The 12305-nt window shown below is 37.4% G+C and overlaps 2 protein-coding genes across 4 annotated transcripts in view; one reads left to right on the top strand and one right to left on the bottom strand.

Moving 5' to 3' along the window:
• vwa11 (von Willebrand factor A domain containing 11) overlaps positions 1-10294 on the bottom strand; it is a 92522-nt gene extending 82228 nt beyond the window's left edge. The window contains exon 1 of the mRNA XM_044115139.1: positions 10157-10294. The gene's annotated coding sequence lies outside the window, so the exon portion shown is untranslated. The remainder of the gene's footprint in view (positions 1-10156) is intronic.
• Positions 2737-6352, top strand: LOC122830095 (prostaglandin D2 receptor 2-like). 3 transcript variants are annotated; one of them, XM_044115163.1, is made up of 4 exons: positions 2737-2842; positions 3117-3166; positions 3236-3373; positions 4831-6352. In XM_044115163.1, exon 4 carries the CDS (start codon positions 4838-4840, stop codon positions 6119-6121), a length of 1284 nt encoding a protein of 427 aa, XP_043971098.1. In that variant the 5' UTR covers positions 2737-2842; positions 3117-3166; positions 3236-3373; positions 4831-4837; the 3' UTR covers positions 6122-6352. The 3 variants fall into 3 exon arrangements, with proteins under 3 accessions (XP_043971098.1, XP_043971096.1, XP_043971097.1); XM_044115161.1 differs by lacking the exon at positions 3236-3373; XM_044115162.1 differs by lacking the exons at positions 3117-3166; positions 3236-3373.
• Positions 10295-12305: the final 2011 nt, after the last annotated feature.

Here is a 12305-nt window from a genome sequence, read left to right as displayed (position 1 = left end):
CCAGATCAATGGTCTTAGCATGCATTTGAATAAAAAAAAAATTTCAGAGAGCTCAAGATTGTAGTAACACAGATGGAGTAAGATGCCTAACTGCATGTTTCAGGTGGAATAGGGAACAATAATTAAACAGCAGAAGAAAAGCAAGAATGTGGAGAAGATGCTTAAACTGATTCAACCAGAGAGAGAAAGAACGATAGATTATGTAAAGAGCTGTAAAAACAGCTGGTACAGATGAGATATGAGAAAAGAAGGAAAGAGCGGTTAGGGAGGGGGAGTGTTGCTTTAAAAGGGTTTAGAGCTCAGCTGCCGTACTTATAGCTGGCAGATGCTGACAAGAGTATTAGAACCGAATTACATGGTCGCTATTTATCTTAATCATCATGTATTTAAGAATATGCTCTTCCACACACACACACACACACACATCAACACCTGCGCACGCGAATCAGAGGGTGGGTGTCTCCAGCACAGGAGGGCACCAGAAGGCAATAGAGTTGGAGAAATGAGTGTATGTGGGGGACAAAAAGAAGAAGCACAGGAGAGGATCCAGTGCCTTACGCTCTTATAAGTGAGTGTAACAAACAGCTTAGTGAGTTTTGAGTTTATAAAGATTAGTTCATTTTATAGAATGAGATGCTAAGCTGTTAATTTAGTATAATAATAGTAGATTGATGTACATATTAATGTGGTATCATATGCTTCTGCTGGAATTCTCTTTTGAGAAAGATTTCTGATATTCTGTTCATATAATACATTTAAGCTTTTATGGTTTGGAGCACTTTTGAAACATACATATTACATGGATGTCGCTTTTAAATTACATAAACGTCATATAATCATAGTCAGTTCATCTAACATATAAAAACCTTATCATGTGATCTTGTTTAAATTAGACTGAATACTGAAATAAATCACCTTTTAATATCTTGACACTCTTGTTAGCCGGTGAAAAATGGTTCCAGTTTTACAGTCAGTGTAGTGGTTCTATTGTGTGGAACTATGGAACTGTGAGGAATCCAAAATATTTCTTTCATAAATCTTCTCAATAGTTATTTGTCCATATTATGTATTAGAAATCAAGGAAGTGAGTGTGAGAGACACTTTATTTCTAATTTTCTATTGTTAAAGAGATTTAAATTCAATTAGTCACATCTGCTCTTATTGAATGTCTGATGAATGTTTACTCAAGTCTTTTCATGTGCTAACTTGGAAAAATAATTTATGTACGTCTCCTCCAGTCGGCAGGATGTGACTGAGTGTGTGAGTTTGGTTGTGAGGAATATTCAAACCATGAAACGCTAAAGCGTTCATGTTCAAACTTTAATTTGAAAAGTATAATAGAGGAGTTAATCAGTACTAGCTTGTATATGTACAGTTATCCCAAAGTCATGCATACCTGTAGCTTCTAATAAATTGGTTCACAAAAGGAAATGACAGGCGTCTTTCAAATGATAACAAAACAAAAACAAGCAGCTGTTTTTTATTTACATTTTGTTGAAAACTTTTAAAATGAATTTATATCTTTGACAATAATCATTGTAATATCTTAACTGGCATCATACCAATCAAACATTTTCCTAAACCTGCTGAGCAGCTATTTCTACATATATTTCCACTGGCTGTGATCTGCATGTAAAAAATGTTGCATCATGGTTGATTCAACAATTAAATATAAGTTTATTGTATTTTGAAGCAAGAAAACAACATATTCCCTATGGCGCAAGGTAAAACATGCAAATAGGGCTTTAAATGCTCATTGTTGTTCTCACATATTTGTTACCAGGTAAATGTAAATTAGTAACTCACTTATAGCAGTAACTCAACTCTTAAGAGATGATAACCACATAACAGTTCATAAAGGTTTTACAGAGATTACTTCACCTGTCCTGTAATATTTAAGGTAGTTTTAAATGTTTCACTAGAATTGTGTCACAAAATGGCGAGGAGCAGGTCCCAAATACAGAGAAAAGGCAGAAGGTACAGTAAGACTATTAACTTAGAAAAATGAGGAAAAAAAAACTACTTAAAATCATAACATAACAATCACAAGGTCTAGGAGACATGCAACAGTGTGATATTACAAACTACAATAAAGCTAAGCTGAAGAGTTGACACAAGGGACAGGTCGTTGATTAGAAACCATGTTGCTTTGAAAAAAAGCGAGTGGCTGAAAGTTAACTAATATGTAATGGGTGAAAATATTTATACACAGGGAACATGGAAGCATAACATAAACACCAAAATTAACCAAAACACACAATCAAAGTCCCACAGATCAAGACGAATTGTAGTCCAAAGACAACTTCTTCATCTTTCAGTGCTATAACCAGCTGAAAGGGTCATTGTTTCTGTACAGATTGTAATTAATCCCCAGAGATTGTTGATGGAAACAAGTCAGAACATAGCACTGAAGATGTCTGCTTTCAAGAATACTGTTGTAAAAATTTCATCTCCTGCAGTCTCTGTCACATTGTTTATTTTATATGGTGGCCCTGAGGTGCAAACCACTTCATCAAAAACACAACAACATTAACAAAGGACAATTACAAATTCAAAAACACAACATTAACTAAGCACAATTACAAATTCACAAACACAACATTAACTAAGCACAATTACAAATTCTAAAACACAACATTAACCAGCACTACAACATTAACGGAAAGGGTATCCAATCAGCGACCTGTGAGATCGCTGATTGGACAATAGGCATGAATGCGTAAACTATGAGTCCTACTTACGTCACCCCCAGCTTGAAAGTGGCGCTGGAGAAAACGTGCTGCGTGGGGTAGTTTCAACGGTTTACAGTCCAAAGTTGACCCACTGCCTTTTCCTTTCACAGGTAAGAATTAAAGATAATAATGACGTAAATCTATGAGCAGAATTTCTTGACTTTGTGGCCAGTAGCTACTGTGCATTTCCGTGGTGAAACAAACTTCTAAACAATAGAGAAATATTTCCTTTGTAACTAAATTGCCCCAGTTAACTACTCTGACTATTTTCTTAGCTTAGCCAACTTTTTTTTATACTGTGTAGTTTTTCGAAAGCGGGAGAGGCAAAGAGAAACCTGTAACGATGGCTTTTGCCGTTTGTTTATTGTTGCCATGGTTACCTAGAAGCTCGCAAGCCAAGTCGCTGTTCGTCTGTGGTCAAACATGGTTACTAGGTACGTCAGTTGTCTGTACTGTGTTTCTTATAATTTATGTAGCTGAAAATAATTTGTTTGATATAACAGCGAACCTGAAGTGGACTGAAAGTACATTAATCTAGCGAGCAGCGCGGAGACCGGGGGACGTATCGCTACAACGGGCCGACCTGCTCAAGCGAAAACTTCCGTTTCAAAAGCACTGTCGTCCAATCAGCAATCTCTCAGGTCTCCAACTGGGACATACCCTTTCCGTTCTGTTAATGTTGTAGTGCTTCATTAATGTTGTGTTTTTGGATTTGTAATTGTGCTTCCTTAATGAACCCTACCGTAGGGGCCGCTTTCATTGGCTGATGCCCATTCTACTTGGTGCGTGGAAGGTTCACAAACACCCACTGATTTCAAAATTAAACCTACAAAATAACTAATGCCTGAATTACCCAGCCTTGCAAGAACAATAGGCATCGGTGATCTTGTCCACAGCTATATTGATGTAGAGGGTGTGTGTATCTGCCTTTTACTCATGGAAAGCAGGTGGTCATCACAATGTTGGGCTGAAACACCTTGATCTCATCCAAAAAAGATGACATGAACTTCTTAGTTCCTCTTTCCATTGTAGTAGCTGATATATTGTGAAAATGCGGTAGAAATGATGCACTAATGGAGTCAGAAATACACTGCAGAGAATCAGTCGAAGTGGAAGACGCCATGTTTACATAGAAACAATGCGCCATGAGGCTTTGTTTGTGAGACTTGTGGCCACTTGGGATTTTCTAGGTCAATTGTGGGCGGAGCTTGGAAAAGTCCATATTGTGCTTCGTTAATGTTGTGTATTTGTAATTTGTAATTGTGCTTCATTAAAGTTGAAGTGGTTTGCACCTCAGGGCCACCGTACGTTTAGATCTTTTAATGCTAACTTAATTTCATGCAATAGGGGGGTTTACAGTGCAGTAGGGTTGTAATTTGTCTTTAAAAAGTGTAGACTAAGTAATCTATAAAAGTGTTTCACCCAGGAAAAACAACAATAATTAGTCAGTTGTCTTCATGAAACATTTTCTACCGTTTACATGTATTATTTCTTGAATCTAATTAGCTCTTTCTGATAATGTTAGTCCTAAAACAAAATTAATCAGTTTTGCAACAAATGTGCTTATAATTATCTGAACTATTCATATTTCTTGAATTTGTCTCTAATTTTAATATTAATACTACATGCATTAATATATTTTACAGAGATTTTCTGCGATAGACCAACGTAAAGTAGTGCATAATTGTTAAGTGTAAAGAATAATAATTTATGGTTTTCCATTTGTTTGAAATCATAAAATTATCAAAATGAGCAGCAGACTCCCTCTATAGTAACAGTAAACAGCGTCTTATTATATCTAACCTCAGCTGTTCTTTAAAGGCCTTTGAGATTTTTTTTTTTTAGAGAATATTAAATAGCATCATGAAGACCCATGCACAAAGCAGGTCAGGGTCAAATTTTGGTGAAATTTAAGATAAGAGTTACCGGTAGGTTATAAAATAAAATCTCAAATTTTGGACTCCTCACAGAGCTCTGTTCAAACCATCATTTGAAATGAAAAGTGTACGGCTGAGCTGCAAACCTGGCAATCAACTTTCTAATTATAACATACAATGAGTTTAAATATTTCATAAATCTGTCTAATTTCTTGTTTCAGCCGTCTGATGTTCAACATGGTGTTCACATCCAATGTCTCTGAGGGTCCGTTATTCTGCCCACTGCTGAAGCGGATGAGAGAAGACAATATAAACAACACACAAGTCAACATGGTTGTGATTTCCATCCATGGCATCTTCTCCTTCCTGGGAATTTTGGAAAATGCCTTGATCATTTGGGTTTTGGGATTTCGCCTCAGGCATCGAACCGTGGCCTCCATTTGGATGCTTAACCTGGCCCTGTCTGACTTCCTGGCCACCCTGACCCTACCGTTCTTCACTTTCTACTTTTTTTACTCCCAAAGCTGGGAGTTCGGACAACCACTCTGCATAGTACAAACTTCCATATTTTTCTTCAACATGTTTGTTTCAGCCTTCCTGCTGGCAGCCATTTCATTGGACCGTCTGCTTCTAGTTTCCAACCCAGTGTGGAGTATGAATCACAGGTCGGCAGAGGGAGCTTGGAAGGTGTGCGCACTTGGCTGGCTGTGGGCAGCGATAAATACCATACCTTACTCCGTATTCTTTTCAGTGATTGTGAAGACTGATGGGAGGAAGTTATGCTACCATAATTTTGCTTTGTATTTATCCAGTAAAGATTCATTAGAAATGGACTGTAATCTGAGGCAGGGGGCAACAGCCATCTCCAAGTTACTGTTAGCTTTCTTCTTCCCTCTAGTCATCATTGCAGGGAGCTACATCACAATTGCCCTAAGCCTGAGAAACAGATTCAGAAGGACAAAGCAGAGTACCGGCAGACTGGCTAATATGCTGTCTCTGCGTAGCTATGATGCACATTCAAGAAGGGTTAAAACAAATGGCGTCAAGTCTTTGACTTCTGGTTCCTCATCTAACTCCACATTAAACAACTCGTCTCCTGTCATCTGCAGTCCATCATGTCAGAGGCTGTTGTCTCAAAGTTTTACCAAAATGGTGACATCTGTGATTGCAGCATTTGTGCTCTGCTGGGCTCCTTATCACATCTTCTGCATCCTAGAAATGACAGCCCAGTATAATGGAAAAATATACAAATTAGTGCAAGAGGGCCTTCCAGTGTCTGCAACGTTTGCTTTTCTGAATCCAGTTTTCAACCCCGTCTTGTACGCCTTCAGCTGCCCCGACTTCTGCGTGAGAATACGACAGAGTCTGGGAGCAGTGTTTGATGGACTCGTGGAGGAGGGTGGACTGATGACTCCGGGTAGGAACCTGCAAGCTTACATGAGGCGGAGTAGTACCAGAGATGTGAGCTGTGCACAACCAGGGTCACCAAAGTCACCAAAGTCTTCATCCTAACAGTCTCCTGGTGCACAACTACCATTTCCTCTACTCTCTAAAGACCTTGGAGGCAGTCAAACAGATCAAACAGGACAATAAGTTGAAAATGGGATGGTGTCTAGCTAAAACATCACTCTCTTCTTTGAGATTATACTTTTGTCGTACATATCATACTGTCCTCATTGTGATACTAAGGATGAATCCAATTTTACACCTTATCTGCAAAGAATAAAAAGCTTGCTTAACATGTTTCTTTTTTTGTTTGCATGATGGCCTATGTCCTATTACTAAATTAGCATAAAAATATCAAAAATGAAATATTTAACTATCTAAAAAATATATTATTTGTGTTTTTGGTGGACTAAGAGGGATTTGCTTCATTTGATTGTAACAAAAATAATACATGTAAATGTTGGTATGATGAATGCAAATGGGGTAAAATTGCATAATTCAAGCTACTAGGTTGTGGAAAAGTGCCTTAAATATGATAAATGACAACAAGCATTATACACAGACCATATGTTGCTTGATGACTTGAAGGCAAATTTGTGACAATAATCTACAAGAGGCTATATAGTCTATTTTTTAGTTATTGTGTCAAACAAATGTTTAATATTTGTTTTAAAGTCCTCTAATGACACTCATCTACTCTGATAGCCTTATCGACTGTGTTATATGTTATGAACATCCATTATTGATGCACACTTATCCCTATAGGGTCACAGGGGATCTGGTGCCCAATACTAGCAGCCATTAGGCAAGAGAGAAAATGGGTACACACTGGACAGGTTGCTAGTCCATCACAGGGCAATACAGAGACACACAGGACAAACAACCATGCACACACATGGCAGTTTAACCAATTAATTTGCATGCTTTTGGACTGTGAGAGAGAAGGTAGAGAACCCAAGTACACATGAAGAGAACATGCAAATTCCATCTAGAAAGAGCCCAGACCAGGATCGCAATGCTGCTTACCACTGTTACTTCCAGCCACCAGAGGGCAGGATAGGACTGATGACATGAATAGCAGTGAAGTGAGAAAGTAGGATTATGCTCTTCAGGTCCTGTTTTCTAGGATCACTTCAAATCTGAACCTCTGAACATCTGACCTGCTCTCTGAGTGATCGCATTTCATTACACCTGATATAAATTTTGATTAACCATCTCATCACCACCACTGCAGTTATGTGTCTTTTTCACACTCTGGTGGACACAGAGGCTTTTGCATAATGTAGGTCACTGCATGGGATTATCACAAAGGTAGTTCTAATTTAGATAGAATATTACAGAGTGAAGATTCAGAGAATAAACACAAACCAGGATTAGGCCTGGGTCAGTTTCTACATTCCCATGAGCCATTCCCTTCCAACAAACTGTTGTTCTCTTCCTCCTTTCTGGATTCATATTTCCTTCGATAAGTTCATATTGATATTTGTTGGACTCATAATTACAGTGTAGTGGCTTTTTTGTAAATACGGTCAGTATTAACTAAGAGAAAACTTTCACAATTTTCTTTTTCTTTAGTTTGAGGCTATGGTGATTTGACTCAATCTTTAGTTAGAATGTTTAGGTAACAGGTTGCGTTAGGAAACCTTCACACTTATTGGTTCTCCTGGTGAAAAAATATTTAAAATAAAAGCATATCTTAAACAATTAGAATTTAACCTTTAATTTAAATATATTTAGTCAAAGGAGAAATCATTAAAAAGTTGAAAACAACAGGAACTGTGACAAACAACCTGGGTGCCACCACATTGACATCACAGAGGATAGGCTATCCTAAATCAAAATCTCATGAAAATCATTTGGTCTTCTGTATTTATCTAAAACAGATAAATAAGTCCCCCTAAAAGAGATGAGCTGAAGAGAAGAGAGTAAGTGATACAGCGAGAATCTTCAAGGCTGCCTACAGGTGTCGCACTAATGTGCCATTTATTATTTTCTTTTCCTCACTTTGCAAAAGCGCTCAAAATAACATGTTGGGATTTCTAAATCTCCTAGATTCTGGTACTGTTGATGTGAACTTTTCTTTTTCAGGCATTTTGCAATTTTCACCAGAGGCTCCACTAACTGAGAAGGCTGCTTTATGAACCAAGATTCAATCCATAATTTTACATCCAGATCAGTGGTCTGAGCATGCATTTGAATAAAAAATAATTCACAGAGAGGTCATGATTGGAGTAACACAGATGGAGTAAGATGCCTAACTGCATGTTTCAGGTGGAATAGGGAACAATAATTAAACAGCAGAAGAAAAGCAAGAATGTCTGAATGGAGAAGATGCTTAAACTGATTCAAACAGAGAGAGAAAGAGCGATAGATTATGTAAAGAGCTGTAAAAACAGCTGGAACAGATGAGATATGAGAAAAGAAGGAAAGAGCGGTTAGGGAGGAGGAGTGTTGCTTTTAAAGGGTTTAGAGCTCAGCTGCCGTACTTATAGCTGGCAGATGCTGACAAGAGTATTAGAGCTGAATTACATGGACGCTATTTATCTTAATCATCATGTATTTAAGAATATGCTCTTCCACACCCACACACACACATCCACACCTGCGCCCGCGCACACACCTGCACACACACTAATATATTCCAAAGAGTGAAGTGGCATTGTTGTAAGTCATCTGTGAATTAAATTCCCGAGAGGAAGGTTATGATACATTTCCATTTAAGGTGAGAGCTTCCATACCTGAATATTCACATCCCCCTCTAGATTTTTTCTCTGAGCATAATGACATTCTTACAGCAGGAGTCAGCTCTACTGTAAAGCAAATAAGGACTGCTCTAGTGTTACAACAGTGCTTTCCTTTCTTTAGATAATGGCTGCCAAAGCATTTACTCATTGTTAATTCATCCTTATTTTATGTAATAGACTATATTACAACAATATATCGGTATATGGTGGTTGCATGGCAAAATGTACTACATGCAAGGTGTCTGAAAACTTTGGAAAGAGACTGAAACAGCAGGTGTTTACCCAGTTCTTATTTTGGATATGGCTTTATTTATAATTTAGATATTAATTGTTGCATATTTACTGTTATTTGTTGTTATATCATTACTAAGTGATATTTTCGTGTCATTTTCAAATTTGATCACTGTTACACAATACATCTTGTATCTGAACAAGTCAATAGCATAACATATGCTATTGATTTGCTATAATAGGTCATCCATGAACTGTCTATCAGGGCTATTTGCTTTACACACTGAGATTTGGGCAGAAGAAATCATCTAACAGCAGAAGCTTTACCTACACAAACTCATACCTCCTTTGTGCTAAAAAAATGACTATTTATGATGAAGTATTACAGCTGACTGACATTTCCTAATAGTTTTTCATTTTTTGCAGAGTGAGAGGGACTTTTTGACTGCACCTTTTAAAATTTGGACAGATTTATTGTCCAAGTTCCTGGAGGTTGCACAGTTAAGGTCAGAGTTAAAACAGTTCAAGAAGTTCTTCAGTTGATCTGTATTGCAAATGTGCTGCATTTGTGAACTCAACATTTTCCTCAACACTTAGATTTTATTTTAAAAACTTTCAAAACAATCTGTCTCACTTGATAAATTATAGCATGTTTGCAGAAAGTTCAACTAAAAAGTCAATCTCATCAAGTCATGTGGCAAAACTATTGTTTTCTGACATTTCAGAGGAACTAACATAATGTAAAGCACGCAATGATATACATATGCACATATGTATTAATTCAATTCATTAATACATTTACATTAATATGCATTAATATGAAATATGTGATATCTTATATGATGTGTTTTGTAAAGAGAAGAGGTCTAATGTGTCATCTGACAGTTAAGATGAAACAGCATGTCCTTAATAATGAAATCTTGAATCTTATTACAAATTTGTAACAACCATATATCTTCACAGCATAATTCATTTATACAGGTAAACCCAAAATTTTCTTATCCCTGACAGTAACAATCTAAAATCTGATTTTGGTAGAAATATGAATAATTTAAGGTTTAAGTGTATATTACTTAAAGAATAATAACCCACAATAAAACTGGAGAGAAGTCAGACTTGTACTCACAATTTTGGTCCGCAACTGAGTTACAATTTCAGGTCCTTTTTTCCCAAGTTTCTAAAGTAGCAGCAATGTAAATTGAAAAAATTATTTCTGGAGACTGTTAAATACAAAAGCTCCCTCTCCTTCCGGTGGTTCCTCCTTTATGAACTCTAAAAAGGGAAAGAGCAGTTTTTCATAAGTGGTTTTCTAAACTGCCATGTTTCACAACAAGCTGCTGCAAGAAAAAAAAATCTCGCTGTTGTGACTTGCTCAGTTTTTAAAAGTGGGTGTTTTGCTTCAAGACTTCCTGTCTCTTTGAATGAAGCACCACAATAAGCCTCTTTCAGTTCTTTCACTACAACAGAAAGTGCAAGTATGAAGATGGAAGGTGGGGACAGTTCCAAATGATAAATTAATACATTCACATGTGTTCAGTTGTTAGAACATCAGCTGTGTTGTGACATTTCTCTTTTCAGACATTTACATCAATACATGTTTCCACATACATCAACACAACAGTACTGTATCCCTTTTAAAACCAAAACCAGTGTCCCATTATTCTACCTCTTTGTTTAAAAGAAAGCCAGTCTTCATCAGTGCAGTAGCCTTTTTGTCTACCTGAGTCACCATATGCTTTGGGTTGCATATTCTACAGAATGGATTCTTGGAGGTGAGCAACCACTCTGACTATCCCAAACAGATACATTTGACAGCAGTGTGAGTCATTTGAGTCAGAAATTTAAGGATTTTAATATGATGAAATTACAAAATATTTGTACCTTTATTTGGACCTTCACACCAATGACCAATGACTTCACTAGATGGATGATGTTCAAAATAGAATGTTAAGGCTATTTTGGTTACATATTTGTTTTAAGGAGCGACTAAATGTTGAACCCAGAGCACTTAAACCCATTATTATGCTGCCTGACTTGACATTTGAACAACATAAAGGATTGTTGTTGATACGAATTGAACATGACAAATTTAGTAAAGCCCAACCGGAGATAGAACAAGCTATTATTATTGAGTGTAATAAGTTGAATTTACAAAGTTGACTCAAATGATTAAAGCATGCCATCAAGTTTGGCAGAGGCCTTGTAAAGAAGCTATTCATCTGAATCAGGTGTATTGGAGAAGGGTTCCATCTAAAACTTGCACGACAGTGAATCTCAAGGACTACAGCAGTATAGATTCCTCACCCATACTCCAGTATGGGCTAGCAGGGGTCTCAAACTCCAGTCCTCGAGGGCCGCAGTCCTGCAGTTTTTAGATGTGTCACAGGTACAAAACACTGGAATGAAATGGTTTAATTACCTTCACCTTGTGTAGATCAGTTCTCCAGAGCCTTAATTATTCTATTCAGGTGTGGTGCAGCAGAGGCACATCTAAAAGTTGCAGGACTGCGGCCCTCGAGGACTGGAGTTTGAGACTCCTGGGCTAGGGGTTCTGTTTGTTTCTCGTCTGGGAGTCTCTTTGGTATGTGAGTGGCAATGACGGCGATGGCCGTGCACCTGGTGTCACCGGTTGGAATTGTGTCTGTGATTTGGGTAATGTTCTTTTAGTTACTGTTGGGGAAATTGTATATATTATTATCAAATATTTGTTGTTCCATGTAGCTTTATAGTTTTACCTATATAATGTTCTTGTCTTATATACCTTTATTGTTTTATTTCATCTTAGCCTAAAGAATGTTTCTGTTTTGTTGTATTACTCTGTTTCTTTCTTCAAGAGGGCCTCTCTGAAGAAAAGCAGTGACAACCAGGTCAAACAGGGTTTATCGCTCAGCAGAAACCTCGGCCTTCTTGACCTGTTAGATAGCTATGAAACTGTCGTCATGAAGACGCACAACTTGCTCTGTTATATCCTGTGTCTGGAACAAAATAATTTAGTGTTTAGATACCATGTGTCTAGATAGTGATTGACGCTGCAACTATGTGATTGAAGTGTTTTCCCCACCCCTTTGAGAGTTGCAACGCTCTATGTGACAGGGATCCTAAAAGCAATAAAAAGAGAGAACGGACACATGCGTTTTCAGAGCGGTAAGAGATGTGTAACTGAAAACACATCTCTGTCTGTTTCTCCTCGCAAGTACAAAAGAATCTAACTCTCTTGTCTTCCCTGTGTTTGTTTAATTTGTCCTTAATAGGGGTTTAAACCTGACAGTTACACA

This window comes from Gambusia affinis, linkage group LG04 (assembly GCF_019740435.1).
Source record: "Gambusia affinis linkage group LG04, SWU_Gaff_1.0, whole genome shotgun sequence".
Lineage (NCBI taxonomy): Eukaryota > Metazoa > Chordata > Actinopteri > Cyprinodontiformes > Poeciliidae > Gambusia > Gambusia affinis.
Note: the sequence above shows the minus strand (reverse complement) of the source record. Positions and strands in the feature narration are given on the sequence as shown.